The sequence below is a fragment of the Paramormyrops kingsleyae genome, chromosome 17 (assembly GCF_048594095.1).
Source record: "Paramormyrops kingsleyae isolate MSU_618 chromosome 17, PKINGS_0.4, whole genome shotgun sequence".
In the NCBI taxonomy this organism is placed as follows: domain Eukaryota; kingdom Metazoa; phylum Chordata; class Actinopteri; order Osteoglossiformes; family Mormyridae; genus Paramormyrops; species Paramormyrops kingsleyae.
In genome coordinates this window covers 26,959,881-26,984,499 of record NC_132813.1, presented here as the reverse complement: position 1 = coordinate 26,984,499, position 24,619 = coordinate 26,959,881, and the positions used below count along the sequence as shown (strand labels likewise).

The window sequence follows — 24,619 nt, the reverse complement described above, 5'->3', positions numbered from 1 at the left end:
CTTTCCTCTCCCATCCCCCTGTCTCCAGTGGTCCTTCTTCTCCTGGACTTCTCTTCTCTCTCTCTTGCTTCCAGCAGAGGCTCTGACGTCTGCTTCCTTAGCGGCCAAGTTGTTATTAGCCTCTCATTGGAGGTCTCCTGATCGTGCCATTTCCACTGTCTGGAAGTCCACCTTTCTTGATCTGCTTCTGCTGGAACTCTCTGAGGCCGGATTAACAACTCGTCTGGTTCTACGATCCAGAGCTGGCTCCATGACTTGCAGCTGGTCAAGGACTGGCTGGGGGTCATGTCCTGAGGCCGTATTCCTTGTTTTTTTTTTTTTATTTTTACTTTCCTAATTTTGACATTTCTCACTGATATAAGTGTGTTATTTCTTTTCTCTTCAGTTTTTAGCTGCGCTCTCCGGGGCTGGGTGTTCCGGTGACCATTGTTGGTCTTTTGTTTGTTTTCCTTTGAGGTGCTGTCTCATGGTGTATTGGGGGGTGGGGGGGTGGAGTGTGTTCTGTTCTGTCTTGTTTTTTGTTAAAAAAATCTCTAATAAAAATTTGGTCACAAAAAAAAAGAATGGCGCAGCGGCGCAAGATCTTTGGCGGATTGCTATTTTAACAGAGTATTTACCTGCAAAACTAGATCAGTTTTCAGCTGAGGAAATGGACATGCTCGTGTGTAAAGTGAAAAGGCATGAGTATGGCGTTAAATTAGTGCCAAAACTCGTGTGCATAAAAACCATGCGCGCGTATGCGCTCTCTACTCGCTCGCGTTTGCACAGCACTCGCTCGCTCGACAGGATGAATTTTGACACTTTGGAGGCGGGAACAGTGGCTAGTATCTCCGCTCCTTTGGTTTTTTAAAAATTTTGACTACGATTGGTTATTTTCTTTGGTAGAAGATGAAGATAACTTGTCACTGACCGCGGTTAAGTTAGCCTCATATTCGATATTCAGTTTTATGGCTTTAATAACTTTTAACGGAAGTAAGGTGGGGCGTTTTTAATGACAGAATTGTGATGTCCAGTACATAGAGAACGATGCACACCAATTATTTTTGTGCTTTAAACCATTTTGTGATTTGAGCAAAATCTGTTAATAGCTAATATTATACGTATGTTCTTTCAGCTGTAATGACATGGTGGTTTAGCATTTTGGGCTCATGGTGACTTGCACACCCCCTTCTTTCCCATATTACTTTACGTACGAATTTTAATTAATTTCATAATGTTCGAATGTATCCGTATAATGTGCATTTTTCAATTATAAAATATATAAGCCTACTAAAATCTTAAATTGCACTTGTAATATTTTATCAATGCTGTCACACATCACAGCTGTTGAAATATAAATATTAGTGGTGGACATGACTGGTGATAGGTTGCAGTTATTTTTTTACTGCAATCACCTTCAGATCATACTGTATATATTTTTTTATTTCATGTATTGTCCTGTTTGATGCACGCACTGCAACATGTTGGCTCTCTATTTTTTTCACCCCATTACTGTGACCACCAAACAAAATGTTTTTTCTAGTCTCCACCTCACCCTAAAGCACCTCTGTTTCTGTTTCAGATAAGGTTTTCTTGCACTTCCTCTCAGTTGCCATGATAAGTAAATGTTTATCAAGCTTAATTTGTATGCTTAAATATTCATGTGGTGTTTTGCATTGACCATTTATGGTTGAATGTGGGCATGTAGAGGGCAGAATATGACGCTGATCCATGTGCACACAATTCCAGTTAGAATGGGATTTATAAAGAGAACATTGTATGCAGTGGTGCGTAAAAAAAAAAAAGGTTAGTTGGTACATTGGGCGGAGCTTAAAGCTCTCACCATCCATGATGTCATAACCAGGAGGGGGGCGTATCCTTTGTTCTGATTGGTCGACGGTTATGGCCAATGGTATCATACATGCTTATGCCACGTGTTGCCGATAGGGGGGCGTATGGTTTGGGGAGATAAGGGTTGCCGTTAAACAAGAAAGCACCAAAATGTTTTAAACAAGAAAAACTTTAGTGTTATTTTTAAAAGAAAGAATGAAAAAGCAGGCGTAATTTAAACAAGTACAAACATGCCCTGAACGAAACACTGTCAGAAGAGCAAATGCAGAGTTTTAAAAAAGCACAAATATTTCAGGCCAAGTTTTTTAAAAGAAGAAAGCACTTAAACCCATTACATTTAACCAACATGTTTAAAGAAGAAGAAAAACTTTTAGCGATATTTACCAGTGTTAGGTTGAAGAAAACATTTAACCAGCAAAAATTTAACCTCGCAGCTCGGCCGTGTGCGACCGCTGAGTTCAAACAGCCTCACACCTGTAGTAGTTTGCATGCTGTCAATGGCCCATCAGTCTGGAATGTCACTGCACCCCACTCCCATCACTTTGGAAAGGCAGTTTGAAACGCAAGAAAAGTAGCAACAATAAAATCCCTTTCACAGTTTATTGGTAGATGGAATGAAAAATGAAAAACTGTTACTATATAAATATAGAAAGCGATAAATATGATGCAGTGACTATTATTAACGCTCTGGGGACGAGGGCATCGTCGACCGCGTATCTTTCTCGTGTATTTCAGTTTATATCTCGCTGAAATCATTATGTAAAATCATGAAAAAAACACTGGCTAAATCCGTTATCTGTCTTCTTTTCAAAACTTCCATTGTCAGAAGTATTAAAGTTTTTAAAATTAGGTTAAATAGGCAAAAAAGCAAATCGTGTCACCTTTGTTTTACTTGTATCGCGAGCATTTAGGACCGCTCTCAGCGGAAGATCGCTATTCACGTTCTAAATACGCTGCGTTTGAATCGGCGACCACGTGATTGCAGGCACACAGGCTTAGCGCAAAGCTTCAGCGGCAGAGACGTATCCATGTGCTATATTGTAGCCGATCAGTGTAAACACTACCCAGACATGTGCTCTTGTTTATTTCGGTCAAAATGGGCGTATTCACATATTTCTTTACCCAATACTAACTGTCGGATTATCATGTTATTATCATGCGAATAGCGCGATTTGCAAGTGGGTGGGCGATCAGAGCCGCTTCGAGACGCAGACGCTTAAGTCAGTCACTTTTGTTCTTTCAATTCATATCACGAAGCTTTAAAAATATATTTAGTTTCTACCTATATATATTTGAAAAGTAGACCGTCCAAGGTTTCTGAGAGTATTTTTAAAATGTGTATATGACAAAAACTCGCGAAGTTATTTAAACGGTTTTGCGAAATTTCTGTCAGATCCCGCCGGCGGGACCGCCGACCCCAAGGGGTTAAAAGGAATAGAGTCTTTGTGACTAATATCGATTCTCAATGGCAAGCTGACTTGGTGGATATGTCGGCTTACGTGGACCAGAATGATGATTTTAAATACATGTTGACGTGCATAGATATTTTATCAAAATACGCATGGGTGCGCTGCCTTAAAAGCAAGACAGGTGCAGAGGTAAAGAAAGTGTTTGAAAACATTCTCTCTGAAAGCAGGATACCCAAAAAGCTACAAACCGATTGAGGGGCAGAGTTTTTTAACACATAATTTCATAAGCTTACGGAGAAACATGGGATAATACATTTCGCTACCGGTAACGATGTCAAGGCATCGCACTTTAAAGACACTAATGTGGCGCTATTTTACGGCTTATAATACAAGAAGGTATGTGGACATTGTACAAGATCTGGCGAGTGCTTACAATAACACCTGCCACAGTACCATTAAAATGAAGCCGGTGGAGGTAAATGCACAGAACGCCGCCCAGGTCTTCAACAACATATATGGCTTGATGCCTGGTGCAGCTGAAAAGCGTCGTTATAAGTTTAATATCGGTGATGTGGTCAGGGTATCAAAAGCACGGGGGAAATTTACCAAAGGATACGAGCAAACTTTTACGGACGAGTATTTTACAGTCACCGAACATCTGCCTAGATCACCACCGGTGTACAGGATAAAAGATTATGATGGGGAGATCATAGAGGGAACATTTTACACCCAAGAGCTACAAAAGATAGGAATAGACAAAGACAAAAACTTCAAAGCTGAGAAAATCGTCGCGGAAAAAACGCAGAAGGGCAAAAAAATGTTTTTAGTGAAATGGCTTGGGTGGCCTGACAAATTTAACAGCTGGGTCCCCGCTAGCCAAGTAGTCGCATTATAACTGGGATGGTACGTGCTTGTGGCGTGCATTCACATCAAAAGCAGCCATGGAGGAGGAAAGCGGTTTTTATGTTACGCTCCCTAGCAATGTGTCTATGGATGTTTTCCCGCACAATACCATATCAAGCTACACGACAAAACTAGCCAAGCCGATTGATCTGACCGGTAAACGGAAATTAACGGAAATCCACTACCCGCGAACGTGGGATATGCTGGTGGAAGAAGACACATTAATTTACGTGGCTGGCAGGGTGTCAATACCAGCAATCCTGCAATACAAGCTAAAAGCGGGGCATTACAGAGATATTGAAAACCTAATCATTGAAATTAACAATGCTCTAGGAATGTCAAAACTGAAACTTTACTATGGCGTGATAAAAAACAAAGTGTACAGTATATGGTTGGTCCACCACACATGGCTTTTAAAGCGAAAGGTAACCTTGCAAGGATGCTGGGGTTTGTTCCTGATGTATTTCAAAAGATTGGTGATAGACCATCGGCTCCGAATCCCGCAGACATATGCGCTGGATTTTACACAATTTACATTATTCAGACATTGTTGAGCACCAAAGAGTGGGTGACAGTTTCGTGCCTCTTTTACGGGGGGTACATATTACGGGGACTCACAACTTGATGGTCACAATATCGTAGGACCATTACGTGTCGCTCTGCAAGAATCACATTGATAATATAGTCATCGAGTTAAAGTCTGACCAGAACAAGGCGATACCCTTCCGGTACGGAAAAATGATCATGAAGCTGCATTTCAGGCCAGCTAAGCATTTCCCCCAATAATAATAATGTACAGCGCCGACGGTTTTTCAGATCCACATAGATTTGTGGAATACTACAGAAACCAAGCTGGTAACGGACTCCCCGGATAAAACAGAGCACCCGTCATGAACGGAGGGGGTCTGGGGGGTCTGCCAGGTGTCAGCCCAGTCACTAATTAAATTAAGATCCCGCTCAGCAGCTACAGCGGGATCTTAATTTAATGACACCTGGCAGATGAAATTTAACATAGACAAATGTAAGGTATTCCATGTAGGGAGCAGAAATATAAAGTACAGGTATTTTATGGGACCTACTGAAATAAAGGTAGCTGATTATGAGAAAGACCTTGGTGTGTATGTTGATGCTTCCATGTCTCATTCTCGCCAGTGCGGGCGGGGAAGCAATAAAAAAGGCCAATAGGATGTTGGGGTATATCTCCAGGTGTGTGGAGTTTAAGTCAAGGGAGGTAATGCTAAGATTATACAATTCCTTGGTGAGACCTCACCTAGAATATTGTGTACAGGTTTGGTCACCATATCTTAAAAAGGACATAGCGGCCTTAGAAAAGGTGCAGCGTAGGGCCACAAGAATGATTCCTGGTCTTAGAGGAATGTCATACGAGGAAAGGTTATTTGAGCTAAATCTGTTCAGCCTCAAGCAAAGGAGACTGAGGGGGGACATGATCCAGGTCTATAAGATTCTAACAGGTTTGGATGCTGTTCAACCGAATAGTTACTTCAGCATTAGTTCAAATACAAGAACTCGTGGCCATAGGTGGAAATTAGCGGGAGAACATTTCAAACTGGATTTAAGGAAGCACTTCTTTACACAGCGTGTAGTCAGAGTATGGAATAGTCTTCCTGATAATGTAGTGAAAGCTGAATCCTTGGGTTCCTTTAAATCAGAGCTAGATAAGATTTTAACAACTCTGAGCTATTAGTTAAGTTCTCCCCAAGCGAGCTCCTCTCGTCCGAATGGCCTCCTCTCGTTTGTATTAGTTCTTATGTTCTTATGTTCTTATAACGCCCATTTTCAAAAAAGGGGATAGAAGTAATTTGTCAAACTATAGGCCAATCAGTCTAACTTGTATAACTGCTAAGTTATGGAGGCTATAATCAAAGAGAAAATGGTAGATTACCTGGACTCAAATAACATTTTGAGGGATAGCCAGCATGGATTTATGAGAGGTAGATCCTGTTTAACAAATCTGTTGGAGTTTTTTGAGGAAGCTACTCAGGAAGTTGATGATAAGAAGGCCCATGATGTCATCTACTTAGATTTCCAAAAGGCTTTTGATGTTGTCCCCCACAAGAGGCTCTTACTTAAACTCAAAGCGACAGGTATTTTAGGAACTGTAGCAACCTGGATTGATAACTGGTTAACAGATAGGAAGCAGCGAGTAGTTATAAGAGGCACAATGTCACAGTGGGCCTGCGTTCATAGTGGGGTACCGCAGGGTTAAAATTTAGGACCACTATTGTTCCTAATTTACATAAATGATATAGACACCAATATATACAGTAAACTGGTGAAATTTGCAGATGACACCAAGGTGGGTGGTGTAGCAGATACTGAATTAGCGGCTTATTATCCTTGGGTTCCTTTAAATCAGAGCTAGATAAGATTTTAACAACTCTGAGCTATTAGTTAAGTTCTCCCCAAGCGAGCTCGATGGGCCGAATGGCCTCCTCTCGTTTGTATGTTCTTATGAAAACATTCAGCAGTCTGCACACAAGAAAACCTGTTTCTCGGGCAGTTGCCTAAAACTGTTGTCATCGGGCTAGTAGACAACATGGGTTTTATGGGAGCGTACGATCGAAACCCTATCAATTTGTAGCGCTTTATGACGACGGCCAGCAATTCCCCGCAAAACCGTTTCAGCCGGATTTTAACAGGGGAAATGTTGCCCGTGAGTATTACAGCATGGTTCTGGCCACGGGGAGACATTTGAAAAACGATCCTGTCGCCATTGACAGAAACGAGTACATAAGCGGCTATACTTTGTACGCCTCTAACTTGTCACCGGACGAAGGATGCAATCAGCACCTCTCTATGGTTTAAAGCGGAAACATGCGCCTGGAGATGAGATTCCGCCAACCTCTGACCAGGACTGTCACACTGATAGTTTATGCAACCTTCGACAATATAATTGAGATTAACCAAAGGAGAAACGTCTTGTACGATTACTACTAGTCATGAACACCCTGGAGCTATCGAATGTTCTTAGTAGAAACCGATGGACCGCGAGGCATTTTTATGGGGTATTAGCTTGTGATGAGCTGGAGGAAGTAAAGCTCGATAAATTACCCGCAATCTTCATCGTCAATACACACCCTAGTTCCCCCGGAGAACACTGGCTGGCGCTTTTCATCAACCATGACAGATCCGCAGAGTTTTTCGGAAATCCACCTGATCACCCCAGCTTTCCGAGAATCAAAAAGACATTCATGATGAGGAACGGTGACCGGCTTGTTTACAACGCAAAGCAGGTTCAAGACGATCTCAGTGTGACATATGGCAACATTGCGTTTTTTAATTTAATTAACCGCTGTAGAGGCTTTTCTTTTTCTAAAATTCTATCGTTTTATAGCAATGATTTTAAAAAGAACGATGCCATGGTTTCTCATTTTGTTTCTAAATTTAAATATATCAATCGTTTTTTTTTTTTCTCTCTCTCTCTCTCTCTCTCCTTCTCTCCCTACCCCTTTTCTTCACTCATTTTCCTAATCTATCACTCCCTTCCGGGCAGCACGGCAACTGGAATATTTTACATGTATTAAATAAAATACAATAAATATACGAATAAAAAGAAATTGACCAACATGAAGGGCCTATACAGAGTTTATACACTCACCTAAAGGATTATTAGGAACACCTGTTCAATTTCTCATTAATGCAATTATCTAATCAACCAATCACATGGCAGTTGCTTCAATGCATTTAGGGGTGTGGTCCTGGTCAAGACAATCTCCTGAACTCCAAACTGAATGTCAGAATGGGAAAGAAAGTTGATTTAAGCAATTTTGAGCGTGGCATGGTTATTGGTGCCAGACGGGCCGGTCTGAGTATTTCACAATCTGCTCAGTTACCGGGATTTTCGCGCACAACCATTTCTAGGGTTTACAAAGAATGGTGTGCAAAGGGAAAAACATCCAGTATGTGGCAGTCCTGTGGGCAAAAATGCCTTGTTGATGCTAGAGGTTAGAGGAGAATGGGCCGACTGATTCAAGCTGATAGAAGAGCAACTTTGACTGACATAACCACTCGTTACAACCGAGGTATGCAGCAAAGCATTTGTGAAGCCACAACACGCACAACCTTGAGGCGGATGGGCTACAACAGCAGAAGACCCCACTGGGTACCACTCATCTCCACTACAAATAGGAAAAAGAGGCTACAATTTGCACAAGCTCACCAAAATTGGACAGTTGAAGACTGGAAAAATGTTGCCTGGTGTATTAAAATGGATGAGAGAGGGATATAGGGCTCTCGAAGGAACAAACAGGCACGCTTAGGTTCACTCAAATACACTTTAATAAGTAATACAAAATGATCTCACATTAACACCAATACTGAGCTATCATATTGAAGGCAATGCAAAATAACTCGTACTACAACGGATATCAAATAATATATATCTTATAGCTAATAGTATTAGGTGCAAAGGTATGAATATATATATAGAAAAGAAGCAATAATACATAAAAGAAGCAAGGAAACATAAAAAGTTACGAAATATTATCACAAGCGGCGATAATTTACTCGCAACAATCAATGGAAAGCAGAAGCAATTGCAAAGCTATTTACACTTGGACGTCCTATCATCACCCACCTTCACACATGGACTGGGGAGCCCTTTCAGTCCTGGCAGGAGACCAGCACGTGAGTTCCGAGAAAGTGCCGGGCGATGCACGCTCTATCCCACGGCTGAACTCCGGTCAGTACTGGGATCTCCCCCTTCCTTTATACTAAATTTCGAGTTGCGTGTGGGCAGGGGGTAAGCTGGCCAGGCTCACCCCTTCCCCCCAGGCAATATAGTGTGCTCCAATTGCCCCTTTTGTCCGAGTGATGCTGCTTGCGATAACATACTATAATAGGCGTCCTTGCGCAATGCCTCCCTGTTCCCCCCTAAAGGCAATATAGTGTGCTGTATACCGACCCCCCCCCCCCCCATCTCCCGAAACCAAGATAAGCATCCTGCATGCCGATCTAATGGCCCAGATGAGCATCCTGGCTTCTCTTTATGAGCCCAAGTTATTTATGGCAAAATTAGGTTTTACAGGGGATCGGTAAATAACATGTTCGTGCAGTGTAGTGACATTTGGGGTGAATCATGGACGATTGATCTGAATTTCAGGACGATCAGTCCACACGCGATCGGAAATAATCCACAATTACAACTTTCCAGAATATTATAGTAAAGTTAATTCCATGTCACGTGGGTGACGTAATCGTCCGTGAATTCATCCTAATACATTCGGTCCCTCGGCCATGATTCACCAATGTATAACCCGTGCAGAAATGTGATCATCCTGGTTCCACACAGCCAATAGTATAACGTATTCGTAGTGCATATATATCCTCTATCTCGTATATCATACGTTTTGTTAGTATAGGTATCTAGTCATTCTCCCTTCCTTTTAAAGTCCAATATGCCCCTCCAGCTATTACAGGCAGCACATGGAACCTACATAAAGTTTGGGGAGTAGTTACACTATACATTTCCCATTGGCCAGTACACAAAGTCTCGTTACACTGAGTTATTTCAGGCTTCAGATGTAATCACATACTGGAATCAATATTCCAGAATATCTCCCATTAGAATTAAATGTGATTAACACTTGATGAACATTATTTAGTTGAATTTTGGTGTTTCACATAGTCATAGTGTATTCAGTCCGATTCCTCCAATGAGTCAGGTCACACTCCTACACCCACTTGAGGGGTACTCCGGCAGACGCAAGGATGGGAATGTTCTTTCCTATTGTGGCATCCTCTACAGACGTACATCTCGTTCCGGTTCACAGGAGTCAGTTCAACGACGAAGCATGATCGGTTTGCTGGTCAGGTGAAGATGTCTTGCTGCCGCTCCGTCGCGCTGTCTTTCCATCCGATCCTGAAAGTAGAAGTCTGCTCCAACTCGGTCCCTGGGACTGCAGCATAGCCGAAAGTCGTCAGCAGCGTCGACCATGCCCATCACCAGAACCATTGCATCATCCTTCACACATAAGGAAAGAACTCACATGCACATTAGTTTTCTCCCAGATAACATTCATTAGCTGGGACATGTCGCCACCTTCGGGGCTTGGCTCCATAACAGCCACAGTGTTGTTTCGTCCCACAGCTATCACTTCTGCAGGCTTCGGTGGGTTGTCTTGTTGTTGCTGAACCCACATACCTGTGTTTTTATTCTTTTTACTTGTTTTCGGATTCGCTCCTATAATTCCTTACCCCAAACCTCCTTGGTCCTAATTCTCTAATTCTGATTTTTCCACGCAGGCATCCGAACAGCCATACCATTCACTACTGACCAGGAATCAGTATAAACATAGCAATCACTCATCCCTTCCTGCTTCCAAAACCATTACTCACAAATCAGCCCATTGGCTGCTTTTACCTTCACCTGTCATTTAAAACATCTGCTGCGTACATAGCTTACATGCCGCAGCTTCCCACTTTCGCTTACCATCGACATACTTAGCCGCCCCATCCGTACAACACACATGCTGTTTCTATTCTTCACCCCCCACGATATAGGGGACTCCACCAACACCGTCAATATCACAATCTCTTCCCCTTTCTCTACAACATCCGCCACTTACTCATAGCCCTTGTTATTTAACATACTATTTCCATTTTAAAACCCATGCTTCTTACACTCATAAGAACATAAGAACTATACAAACGAGAGGAGGCCATTCGGCCCATCGAGCTCGCTTGGGGAGAACTTAACTAATAGCTCAGAGTTGTTAAAATCTTATCTAGCTCTGATTTAAAGGAACCCAAGGATTCAGCTTGCACTACGTTATCAGGAAGACTATTTCATACTCTGACTACACGCTGTGTAAAGAAGTGCTTCCTTAAATCCAGTTTGAAATGTTCTCCCGCTAATTTCCACCTATGGCCACGAGTTCTTGTATTTGAACTAATGCTGAAGTAACTATTCGGTTGAACAGCATCCAAACCTGTTAGAATCTTATAGACCTGGATCATGTCCCCCCTCAGTCTCCTTTGCTTGAGGCTGAACAGATTTAGCTCAAATAACCTTTCCTCGTATGACATTCCTCTAAGACCAGGAATCATTCTTGTGGCCCTACGCTGCACCTTTTCTAAGGCCGCTATGTCCTTTTTAAGATATGGTGACCAAACCTGTACACAATATTCTAGGTGAGGTCTCACCAAGGAATTGTATAATCTTAGCATTACCTCCCTTGACTTAAACTCCACACACCTGGAGATGTACCCCAACATCCTATTGGCCTTTTTTATTGCTTCCCCACACTGGCGAGAATGAGACATGGAAGCATCAACATACACACCAAGGTCTTTCTCATAATCAGCTACCTTTATTTCAGTAGGTCCCATAAAATACCTGTACTTTATATTTCTGCTCCCTACATGGAGTACCTTACATTTGTCTATGTTAAATTTCATCTGCCAGGTGTCAGCCCAGTCACTAATTAAATTAAGATCCCGCTGTAGCTGCTGAGCCGCTAGTTCAGTATCTGCTACACCACCCACCTTGGTGTCATCTGCAAATTTCACCAGTTTACTGTATATATTGGTGTCTATATCATTTATGTAAATTAGGAACAAAAGTGGTCCTAAAATTGAACCCTGCGGTACCCCACTATGAACGCAGGCCCACTGTGACATCGAGCCTCTTATAACTACTCGCTGCTTCCTATCCGTTAACCAGTTATCAATCCAAGTCGCTACAGTTCCTAAAATACCTGTCGCTTTGAGTTTAAGTGAGAGCCTCTTGTGGGGAACAACATCAAAAGCCTTTTGGAAATCTAAATAGATGACATCATAGGCCTTCTTATCATCAACTTCCTGAGTAGCTTCCTCAAAAAACTCCAACAGATTTGTTAAACAGGATCTACCTCTCCTAAATCCATGCTGGCTATCCCTCAAAATGTTATTTGAGTCCAGGTAATCTACCATTTTCTCTTTGATTATAGCCTCCATAACTTTACCAGTTATACAAGTTAGACTGATTGGCCTATAGTTTGACAAATTACTTCTATCCCCTTTTTTGAAAATGGGCGTTATGTTGGCATGCTTCCAATCAGAAGGTACCACACCTTCAGATAAGGATTTTTGAAACAGTAATGTTAAGGGTCGGCAAATAATATCCCTCATCTCTTTTAACACTATAGGTAAGATGCCATCAGGGCCCTGTGATTTATTTATTTTGAGCTTAGCTAGGCTTTGCAAAACATCAGCTTCAGTTATATATATATTAGTTATAGACGATGTTGAATTAGTAATAAGAACTGGTAAGTTACTAGTGTCCTCGACAGTGAATACCCGTGCAAAACTATCATTGAACTCATTTACTATGTCAATGTCGTTTTCAATTATAAGACCCTTACTATCCTGCAGATTAGTAATTTCAGCTTTTAGAGCTCTTTTAGAGTTAAAATACTGGAAGAAACTTTTAACGTCATCCTTAGCCTCCAATGCGATCTTCCTTTCGACATTCCTTTTAGCTCGTCTAATGTCATTTTTTAATTCATCCTGTAGATTTAGATACTCTTGCTTTATTATGTCATCATCAGTTATTTTCCATCTCTGGAACAAAGCCCTTTTCCTCCTTACTTTATACTTTATGTCCCTATTAAACCACCTAGGTTGCAATTTCCTAGATTTATTCTTGCTAGAAACAGGTATGAAGTCCTCTTGTACTTGCAATAATGTGCTTTTAAAAAATTCCCATGCCTCTTCAACAGTTTTGTTATTTAACTCCATCCAGTTCACGGTTTCTAGTTTTAATCTCATACAATTGAAGTTAGCCTTCCTAACATTATATATTTTTGATTTGGACTTTGCTCTTCGGGCACTAAACTTAACCTCAAATTTAACCATGTTATGATCGCTACTGTCAAGTGGTTCTAAAACATCTAATTTACCAATCCTGTCCTGGTTATTAGACAAAACAAGATCAAGAATGGCATCTCCCCTGGTAGGCGTGTTAACAAACTGAGTAAAAAAACAATCCTGTACTAATTCCACCATCTCAAGTTCATTTTCAGAAGAGCCAGCAACAATGTCCCACTGTATCCCCGGTAGATTAAAATCACCCATAACTACCACATCATTTTTATTGCTCATAATCCTAATATCACTGTATAACAATCTGCTTTCCTCAGCAGCTACATTGGGTGCTCTGTAACAAACACCGACAATTAGGCTATTTGAGTTTGTAGCATCTAATTTTACCCATATAGCTTCCGTACTTTTACTTATATCAGTAAGCTCCCTTGCCTGCAAGATTTCCTTTACATATACTGCAACACCACCTCCCTTCTTACCTATACGGTCTTTACGGAACAATGTGTAACCATCCATATTATATTCTTGTCCATCCTTATCACTCAACCACGTTTCAGTTATTGCTATAATATCATAAGAGTCCGATGAGATAAGAGCCTCTAAATCATGAATTTTATTCCTAATACTCCTGGCGTTTAAATACAGACAACAAAGGGTAGGCTTATTACAGTGCCTACTTATATGATTTTTTTGGGCTTTCCGTTTCCCCCCAGTTACATACTTAACTAACCTCCCTGCCCCCCCAGTCCCTAGTTTAAACATTCCTCAACTACTCTACAAATACGCCTTCCCAGTACACTGGTTCCCCTCCGGTTCAGATGCAACCCATCCGGCTTGAACAGGTCCCACCTGTTCCAGAAGGTCCTCCAGTGCCCCATAAACCTAAACCCCTCTTTCCTACACCATCCTTTTAGCCACGCATTTAATCTCCTTATCTCAGCTAACTTAGCCTCACTTGCGCGTGGCACGGGGAGTATTTCGGAAAATACCACCATGGACGTTCTGCTTCTAAGCTTATTGGCGACTTCTATAAATTTATCCTGCAGAACAGCCCTTCTACCCTTGCCTATGTCGTTGGTGCCAACATGCACCACGACAACTGGATCCACCCCAGCTGGGGCCAAAAGCTTGTCCACACGATCTGGAAGGTCTCCTACCTGGGCACCAGGCAGGCAAGACACCGTACGGGACCCTCTATCACGCGTGCACACATAACTATCTACTCCCCTAATAATTGAATCCCCCACTACCACAACCTCCCTCTTTCTGGGGGGAGGGGGCTCCTCAGTGCCCAAGGGCCCACCTGCTTCCCCAGTCCCTTCCGGCTCTAAAGCTGGAAGCACCTGAAACCTGTTAGACACAGACACCTCAGGTGATGCCGCCTCTGTAACGTGTGTACGCCTTTTCCTGCGTCTACGACCTACGGTCACCCAGCTCTCTCGACCTCTCTGCTCTTCATTCTCCCTCCCCCCCGTTAGTGGCGTACACACCGTCTCCCTAAACGGCGTATCAACTAGCTCATCTAACTCACTGTTGCATTGGATGCGAGCCAGTTGCTCCTCAAGGTCGCGAACCTTGACCATGAGTGAGTCCACTAGCTTACATCGCTCGCAGATGAAGTCCGACTGGACACTAACGTCCAGAAGGGCAAACATCTTGCAAACGCAACACTGAGCTGGCCCCATAATTAACTAACTCACTATGACCCCGTACTCCCAGCCCAGTAAATTTATATAGTGTATTTAACTATAAAGATTAATTTGCGTAACAATAAATGCAGTAACGTGCGGAGTACACTAAAATAAGTTATTACTTGTGTTAAAACGGAACTTAATTATTATTTTATTAAAAATTTTAAACCTGATAAACTTACTACTACTTACCAGAAGAACTTCTGCCTGAACCAAGTATGAACTAAAAACAAGGCGAAATCGAAGTTGCTCTTGGGAGGTCGAAAAACCACAAAAACCCCCTCACAGCAGGCTACTGCCGGAGCGGGAAAAAAGTGGAAAATGTCCTCCCGGCCCCGACTGGCGACCGAGCAAAGCTCAGGAGCAACTGTCCTTTTCCGACGCTTGGTAGCGATACCGACGTTAGATGTTATTAGTTATAATCGCCCCGCGGGTGTTTGTTACGGAGTTTAAACGCGGACAGAAAAACGCCGCGCACGCGACACCCGCAGCTCTCTGTCGGTAATAATCGCGCTGTTGATTAACAGACAGGACAGACAAGCACTCACGCTGACCGAAATAAGAACAATAAATAGAAATAAACAGCCACCCACGTAAACAGGTAAAGCACACAAACACTCAAAACACTCCAAAAAAACAATCCCAAACAATCGCTGCAGCTCAACACCACTCTCTCGCAGCAATCCCAGCAATCCTCCAATCCGGTGCTGCTTCAATCTCACTACTTTGTTTGCGAGAGGTATGGGCTGGGGAAAGGTTGCATCTTCACCTTCCCCACCAATACCGGTCGCACTATCATCGTACCTCCAAATTTTAAATTGTCCATCCCACTCCTGGGTCCCAGGTGTAATCACCATCATGGTTAGGCTTATCCCACTCCCCAAGATCTCCCAATTCTCTCAATCTGAACGCCACATCTCCTATTCTTTCCCCTACCATACTCAACAACAATGACATCACTGCTGCTTTGTATGGAGTGGGTGCTGTTTTTATGAGAGCATTCCGGGTCAGTATTGTTAAAGATAAATCGTCCAGTGCATCAACATGCCTGGTATACACACCCGCCCTCATAGTCAACTCTCGCATTCTAGCGATCGCTTCTGACAATGTTTGCCACTGGCCCGGTTTTTCCAGCCAGCTGCTTTCATCGGGGTATCGCTGGTTCACCCCGTTGCCCATAAGGGCTAGGAGGGTAGTGTCACTGCCTCTCCCATCTATTGGTGGCTGCCTGTGCTCCCGACATTGAGACCGCACTACAGCATCGGTGCTTAAATCACAAAAATGGTGACAATCCATATGATCTATGGATATCTGTGCCGCACCCTGATCATACAGCCTGACCAACCATTTATCTAATGCAGTGTTACTCAAACTTTTTCAGACCAAGGACCACTTTCTCAAAAAAAAAAAAAATCAGGAACCACATCCAACCACCCCCGTCCCACGCCAAAAAAAAAAAAAAAAGGAAAAAAAAAGCATAAATGTTTTGAACCTTTTATTGTACAAAACATCTAACAATGGTTAACCAATGGTTTGGAATGTTTTTTTTTTCTTTTTCAATTTTATTTAAAGTTTCCTGTTCGAAATATTGTTTGCCATTATTTTCGCTGACGGTTTAACTAAAGTCTCGCCAGGTTTTCCAGTTTTTGCGATCAATTGAGAGACCTTGAAGGAGGCTTCTGTAGCCTTTGCATTTACTCCAGGGACAAAGACTGGGTGGCGTCCTTTTGCATGTGAAACTTTAGTTCCTCGCATTTCCTCTCGAAAAATGCCAAGGGTTTGCTAATGTAATCTTTGTGCTTTGTGTCTAAGTGCCGCTTAAGTTTAGCTGGTTTCATTGCCTCGTTGGCCAAGATATCGTAGCACAGGACACAGTGTGGATTCGGATCCTCGGAATCTCCAGTCCAAAAAAATCCGAATTTTAAGTATTTATCATGGTATTTCCTTTTAACTTTTGTAGATGATTTCCCAGCATGTTGAATTTTTTTTGGTGGAGCTAGGTCTACCTCTTGTTGCGAGCAGTGTTGTGAGTGGGACTCCTCGCTAGCTCCCGACTCCTTTCTATGCACGTCGGTATCTTTATCATTTGCCTTTCTTTTAACTGATCCCGTCTTCAGCCATCTATCCATCCTTGTTTCATACTATCTGTGTATTTTTTTTAGTTAAAGTTCAATGCTTTTACTGCTTTTTGCTTCTTTTCACTTAGCCTACTGACCTGACAGCGGATGTTGTTTAGGAGACGAAATTGGCGGGGTTGATAGGCAACAATTTAGGCACTGCCAATTCAGATTTATTTTTAGCCTACATTTATTTTGATACATTTTTTTAAATAAAATGTATACATTTTTGTTCCGAGAATAAATTCGCTTTACCCTTCAGTCAATGTTAGGTTAGGTATTTTTTTTTAGAAATGATATCACTTCACGGACCACTTGAGGTCGCTCACGGACCACTAGTGGTCCGCTGACCACACTTTGAGTAACACTGATCTAATGGCTCTCCTGGTCGCTGCTTCATCCGCTCCCGTATGTCACTGATTTCCTTCTGTGTGAAATCCTCCACAAGTAGCTCAGACTGCCGTGGTCTCCGGCCAGAAGGATCTTGCACTTCCCTTCTTTGTGAAATAGGGAGTGCAGAAGTTGTTAACGGAGGGGGATCAATAAGAGATCCCCGATCAGGATCCGCGACTTTATCTGGGTTGTAAATATCAATATCCTCATTATCTGAGTCCCAGATATTGCCATCCCATCGCTCGGGATCCCAATTAGCTGCTGTTGCAGTAGCAACAAATGCTCTAATTTTTCGCGGACATGGTGTCCGTTTTTTCCTGGCATTGGCTTTTGCCACTTGCATCGCAGCCCGCTCTGCAACCCCCGTTACTTGTTGCAGGCGTTGATGTAAAATATCCACCTGACCCTGTGCCAGGGTCATCCGACCTAATGCCTCAGTTAATTCTCTCATTTGTCCCTCTTTTTCCCTTTCAGTCTGGTCTGCGCGCTCATACTGCATTCTGTATGCAGCCAACACGATCCATAGGCGTCTCTGTAGAGCACGCACAGTATCCTTTACAACCGGAACCTTTCTAAGGCACGACAATACCTGCTCAGGCTCGGCTTTTCTCAACGCAGCAGTCCAGGAATCAACAGGCCCTCCTCCCTTCCTTATCTCCTGGGCTAACGCAGCAAACTGCGTCTCATCCCACTCAGGGAGCACTTCAGGCTCGGGCGCTGCTATCTTTCTCCTAAACATGTTTGTTCCTTAGTCCTATATCTTTTTCCCCTCAGATCCTGCCGACTACGCCAAAATGTATTAAAATGGATGAGAGAGGGATATAGGGCTCTCGAAGGAACAAACAGGCACGCTTAGGTTCACTCAAATACACTTTAATAAGTAATACAAAATGATCTCACACCAATACTGAGCTATCATATTGAAGGCAATGCAAAATAACTCGTACTACAACGGATATCAAATAATATATATCTTATAGCTAATAGTATTAGGTGCAAAGGTATGAATATATATATAGAAAAGAAGCAATAATACATAAAAGAAGCAAGGAAACATAAAAAGTCTCGCAACAATCAATGGAAAGCAGAAGCAATTGCAAAGCTATTTACACTCGGACGTGCTATCATCACCCACCTTCACACATGGACTGGGGAGCCCTTTCAGTCCTGGCAGGAGACCAACACGTGAGTTCCGAGAAAGTGCCGGGCGATGCGCGCTCTATCCCACGGCTGAACTCCGGTCAGTACTGGGATCTCCCCCTTCCTTTATACTAAATTTCGAGTTGCGTGTGGGCAGGGGGTAAGCTGGCCAGGCTCACCCCTTCCCCTCAGGCAATATAGTGTGCTCCAATTGCCCCTTCTGTCCGAGTGATGCTGCTTGCGATAACATACTACAATAGGCGTCCTTGCGCAATGCCTCCCTGTTCCCCCCTAAAGGCAATATAGTGTGCTGTATACCGACCGCCCCCCCTATCTCCCGAAACCAAGATAAGCATCCTGCATGCCGATCTAATGGCCCAGATGAGCATCCTGGCTTCTCTTTATGAGCCCAAGTTATTTATGGCAAAATTAGGTTTTACAGGGGATCGGTAAATAACATGTTCGTGCAGTGTAGTGACATTTGGGGTGAATCATGGACGATTGATCTGAATTTCAGGACGATCAGTCCACACGCGATTGGAATTAATCCACAATTACAACTTTCCAGAATATTATAGTAAAGTTAATTCCATGTCACGTGGGTGACGTAATCGTCCGCGAATTCATCCTAATACACCTGGTCTGATGAGTCTTGATTTCTGTTGAGACATTCAAATGGTAGAGTCAGAATTTGGCGTAAACAGAATGAGAACATGGATCCATCATGCCTTGTTACCACTGTGCAGGCTGGTGGTGATGGTGTAATGGTGTGGGGGATGTTTTCTTGGCACACTTTAGGCCCCTTAGTGCCAATTGGGCATCTTTTAAATGCCACGGCCTACCTGAGCATTGTTTCTGACCATGTCCATCCCTTTATGACCACCATGTACCCATCCTCTGATGGCTACTTCCAGCAGGATAATGCACCATGTCACAAAGCTCGAATCATTTCAAATTGGTTTCTTGAACATGACAATGAGTTCACTGTACTAAAATGGCCCCCACAGTCACCAGATCTCAACCCAATAGAGCATCTTTGGGATGTGGTGGAACGGGAGCTTCGTGCCCTGGATGTGCATCCCACAAATCTCCATCAACTGCAAGATGCTATCCTATCAATATGGGCCAACATTTCTAAAGAATGCTTTCAGCACCTTGTTGAATCAATGCCACGTAGAATTAAGGCAGTTCTGAAGGCGAAAGGGGGTCAAACACCGTATTAGTATGGTGTTCCTAATAATCCTTTAGGTGAGTGTGGATCCCCTCATGGTAAAGCAAATATGTCTGAGACAGCAGTGCATTCAGACCATTATTCTGCTTGCGAAAGCTGCCGGACAGGACACATTAAAAAAAAAAATATATATATATATATATATCAATCGTGTGAAAAATGTGTTTACCAAAATGCAAACGGTGAGATGTTGTAAGGCTTAGGATGTTGGGGTATATCTCCAGGTGTGTGGAGTTTAAGTCATAAGACTGTGTATGTTAAATAAAAACCACAAAGACAAAATATCACGTCTTAGTGTTTTATTAACTATGTACAAAGACACTTTAAAACAAGCCAGTCTGGTTTTAAGAATTTCCGTGAGGTGCTACGGGGCCGTGGAGACCGACAAATACTTTTGGGGGTACTGTCACGCGGCACATCGGTGGGATTCTTGATCGCTTCTATGAGACGGCAGACATCTTAGTTAGGTATATGAGGGAGCAAGGCATGTTGAGCCTGTCAAAGATAAGGTCTCATTATCACCTTGCATGGCCAGAGTCAAATATCTCTGTAGCACCTCGTGGTCAGCAACATCCGTTCTTGATAAAATGTAGTATTGAGTATTGCAATGTCCAGCTCGCTTTCGGCAGTCTGCCTTATCGTGTCTTTAGGAGATGTAGCATCATGCAGTTTTTCAAGTTGTGATTTCGGCACCAGATACATTTTCCTAGCGTAATCCATTTTACTTAGCCCTGATTAAAAAGACTGCCGAGAAACGGTATAGCGACGCTTAACAGGGGGAGAATGAACCCCCTACCGAACGTAAGCGACAGGCCACTCCGATGGGAGCAATCCAGATCTGAGTCTCCAGTCCTCGGGTGTCACGGCTTTTAAATCCACGAACAGGTACCCATAAGGGATTTTTGTGGCGTCTTTGAAACCTTCTAGAAAAATTTTTGAATGCCGCGGGTACATCTGACGTGCCAACACACTTGTCTGTAATTTATCTCTGGGGTTTTTAAATAATACGATGTAATTGGCGTTAATATTGATGGTCTGACTTTTCTTACCTTGAAAGATTCTGCACCAGATATATAACACTCAGATTTCGGTGATGCGTGTACTTGGTGAAAGCTTTTTTGACTTCGTTATTGTCGCAGGCTTTTTCCATAAGATCGTCAATGATGATTAGGTTGATTTTATTTGGAGGCAAAAGTTCATCGTCATGCAGAGACTCCGGAATTCCTTCCACAAATTTAATGTTCTTTATTTTGCACAGCAATTCATCATGCAGCGGTTGCCAGCAAGAATAGCACCATACAACATTTTCAGGCACTCTGGATAATGTACAATCCACATTTTCCAACAGTCTTTTAATGAAATATGACTTGCCAGAGTTACTCGGTCCCGATATAATAAAAGAGAACAAATGCTGAAGTCTATTGTCGAACCCCTCACTAGTATCCATAAAGTAAGGTTGTGTAGTCGGACTGAAGCTGCTGCTTAGTGTACACAACCTTGAAACACTTGCTGACTGTCTTTTTTTTCAAAGCACAATCTGCTGCGTGGATGTCCTGATCTCTCTAGGGGGGTCACGTGGGTTACCTACATAGTCCTGAACCAATCCTGTTAGAGACGCAATACTGACAACTTTTGAATTGGTGTTATGCAACGTGATTCCCTTCACTTTCATGCTCGTTTTGCCCTTTGCCGTGTATGTTGTCTCTAGGCCTGGACGATATGGCAAAAATTTATATCACGATATATTTCCTAATTTTGGTCGATACGATATAATTCCGATATCGATATGGACAATATTAAAAAGCCTCAGGAAAAAACTGCCGAGGACACGCACAATGGTTGTCTGCAAACTGAATTTGCAAAGTCTATAATACCTCCAGGCTCCTCCTATTAAAATTATATAATTTTTTTTTTAAATAAAAACAGTACAAAAAAAAAAGGTTCACTTTTTATTTGTATTTAGCCTTTACAAACAAGAAATGTGAAATAAACTATCAAATAAATAAAACTCTCAGACTCAGCTTATTAACAATAATATATTTCCATTTAAACTAGAACAGGCTGATTATTCATATACAGTCGAACCGGTTATGTCGCCGGCCTAGGGGGTTGCCAAAAAGCGTCGAGATAACCGATGATCGAGATAACCGAAAACCAATATGGCAGCAATATATTAGCATGTGCTTGAAATGTATTTATGTGCGTTAATAACTGAGAATGTACATGCACGGGTTTTTGGCATTGCCGCGATTTGTTTGACGCGATCAGCATGCTATAAATATGTACATACATCGGGGCCGGTTCTAGACATGCATATATGAGGGGGCAGACAGAAATGTGAAGGGGGCATATGGTGGCGACAAAGGCGGGAAAGGGGTGGGGTGGTGCTCTGGATAACTGTTTTTGTCATGTAATTGGATTGCACTTTGTCAGGCCTCTGCCCTAAGACCTGTCCAACTTGGGTGTCCCACCTGAAGGCTAAGCTTCTGCTGGTGTAGCTCTTAGGGTCACTGAGGCACACAAAGCCCCTGACCACAGTAAGGTGGCAATCCCTCAGGGGGAAAACTGAAAAGTAAAACAAAAAATAAAATAAAATATTCCTCATCAGATTAAAAACAAGACATTTACCTTAATTGGATGGCCTATATCAAACATATTTGAACCCAACAAAACACTTTTCACTATTGCCAATATTACCAAAACTAAAAAGGGTAGGCTAAGTTATGAAAAAGAAAAAATCAATTCACCGAGTCTTGAAATATAAAACTGAAAAATAGGATCGGTCAGGGTTCATTTCACTACATGTTGTACTTGTTATAACTATGTATGTGACGAATAAAGAATCTTGAAATCACAACGAACAAGTCGCTCAATGAGAATGAATGACGTAACCGACTGGCTAAGCTGCTTCTAGCGCCAAGGTGGTTCAAATGGTACGATCCACACTAGGGGTGTCTAAAATCGTTTTACATAAAATTTTCCTACAAGGTGAGGTTCTAGAACATAAGAACATAAGAACATAAGAACTATACAAACGAGAGGAGGCCATTCGGCCCATCGAGCTCGCTTGGGGAGAACTTAACTAATAGCTCAGAGTTGTTAAAATCTTATCTAGCTCTGATTTAAAGGAACCCAAGGATTCAGCTTGCACTACGTTATCAGGAAGACTATTCCATACTCTGACTACACGCTGTGTAAAGAAGTGCTTCCTTAAATCCAGTTTGAAATGTTCTCCCGCTAATTTCCACCTATGGCCACGAGTTCTTGTATTTGAACTAATGCTGAAGTAACTATTCGGTTGAACAGCATCCAAACCTGTTAGAATCTTATAGACCTGGATCATGTCCCCCCTCAGTCTCCTTTGCTTGAGGCTGAACAGATTTAGCTCAAATAACCTTTCCTCGTATGACATTCCTCTAAGACCAGGAATCATTCTTGTGGCCCTACGCTGCACCTTTTCTAAGGCCGCTATGTCCTTTTTAAGATATGGTGACCAAACCTGTACACAATATTCTAGGTGAGGTCTCACCAAGGAATTGTATAATCTTAGCATTACCTCCCTTGACTTAAACTCCACACACCTGGAGATGTACCCCAACATCCTATTGGCCTTTTTTATTGCTTCCCCACACTGGCGAGAATGAGACATGGAAGCATCAACATACACACCAAGGTCTTTCTCATAATCAGCTACCTTTATTTCAGTAGGTCCCATAAAATACCTGTACTTTATATTTCTGCTCCCTACATGGAGTACCTTACATTTGTCTATGTTAAATTTCATCTGCCAGGTGTCAGCCCAGTCACTAATTAAATTAAGATCCCGCTGTAGCTGCTGAGCCGCTAGTTCAGTATCTGCTACACCACCCACCTTGGTATCATCTGCAAATTTCACCAGTTTACTGTATATATTGGTGTCTATATCATTTATGTAAATTAGGAACAAAAGTGGTCCTAAAATTGAACCCTGCGGTACCCCACTATGAACGCAGGCCCACTGTGACATCGAGCCTCTTATAACTACTCGCTGCTTCCTATCCGTTAACCAGTTATCAATCCAAGTCGCTACAGTTCCTAAAATACCTGTCGCTTTGAGTTTAAGTGAGAGCCTCTTGTGGGGAACAACATCAAAAGCCTTTTGGAAATCTAAATAGATGACATCATAGGCCTTCTTATCATCAACTTCCTGAGTAGCTTCCTCAAAAAACTCCAACAGATTTGTTAAACAGGATCTACCTCTCCTAAATCCATGCTGGCTATCCCTCAAAATGTTATTTGAGTCCAGGTAATCTACCATTTTCTCTTTGATTATAGCCTCCATAACTTTACCAGTTATACAAGTTAGACTGATTGGCCTATAGTTTGACAAATTACTTCTATCCCCTTTTTTGAAAATGGGCGTTATGTTGGCATGCTTCCAATCAGAAGGTACCACACCTTCAGATAAGGATTTTTGAAACAGTAATGTTAAGGGTCGGCAAATAATATCCCTCATCTCTTTTAACACTATAGGTAAGATGCCATCAGGGCCCTGTGATTTATTTATTTTGAGCTTAGCTAGGCTTTGCAAAACATCAGCTTCAGTTATATATATATTAGTTATAGACGATGTTGGATTAGTAATAAGAACTGGTAAGTTACTAGTGTCCTCGACAGTGAATACCCGTGCAAAACTATCATTGAACTCATTTACTATGTCAATGTCGTTTTCAATTATAAGACCCTTACTATCCTGCAGATTAGTAATTTCAGCTTTTAGAGCTCTTTTAGAGTTAAAATACTGGAAGAAACTTTTAACGTCATCCTTAGCCTCCAATGCGATCTTCCTTTCGACATTCCTTTTAGCTCGTCTAATGTCATTTTTTAATTCAGCCTGTAGATTTAGATACTCTTGCTTTATTATGTCATCATCAGTTATTTTCCATCTCTGGAACAAAGCCCTTTTCCTCCTTACTTTATACTTTATGTCCCTATTAAACCACCTAGGTTGCAATTTCCTAGATTTATTCTTGCTAGAAACAGGTATGAAGTCCTCTTGTACTTGCAATAATGTGCTTTTAAAAAATTCCCATGCCTCTTCAA

The 24,619-nt window shown here is 42.1% G+C and overlaps 1 protein-coding gene across 5 annotated transcripts in view; it reads right to left on the bottom strand.

Annotated features, from left to right (window-relative positions):
• Nucleotides 1-24,619, bottom strand: part of LOC111837883 (diacylglycerol kinase delta) — a 267,917-nt gene that overhangs the window by 8,886 nt on the left and 234,412 nt on the right. Inside the window, exon 28 of one of the 5 annotated variants that reach the window (XM_072701297.1) lies at nucleotides 9,107-10,125. The exons of 3 other annotated variants lie outside the window; for them this stretch is intronic. In XM_072701297.1, coding sequence (XP_072557398.1) covers nucleotides 10,121-10,125 — 5 coding nt within the window. In that variant the 3' untranslated portion in view covers nucleotides 9,107-10,120. Of the gene's footprint in view, nucleotides 1-9,106; nucleotides 10,126-21,473; nucleotides 22,103-24,619 lie in introns of those variants that run through there. One more of the 5 variants, XM_072701295.1, reaches the window with a different exon arrangement.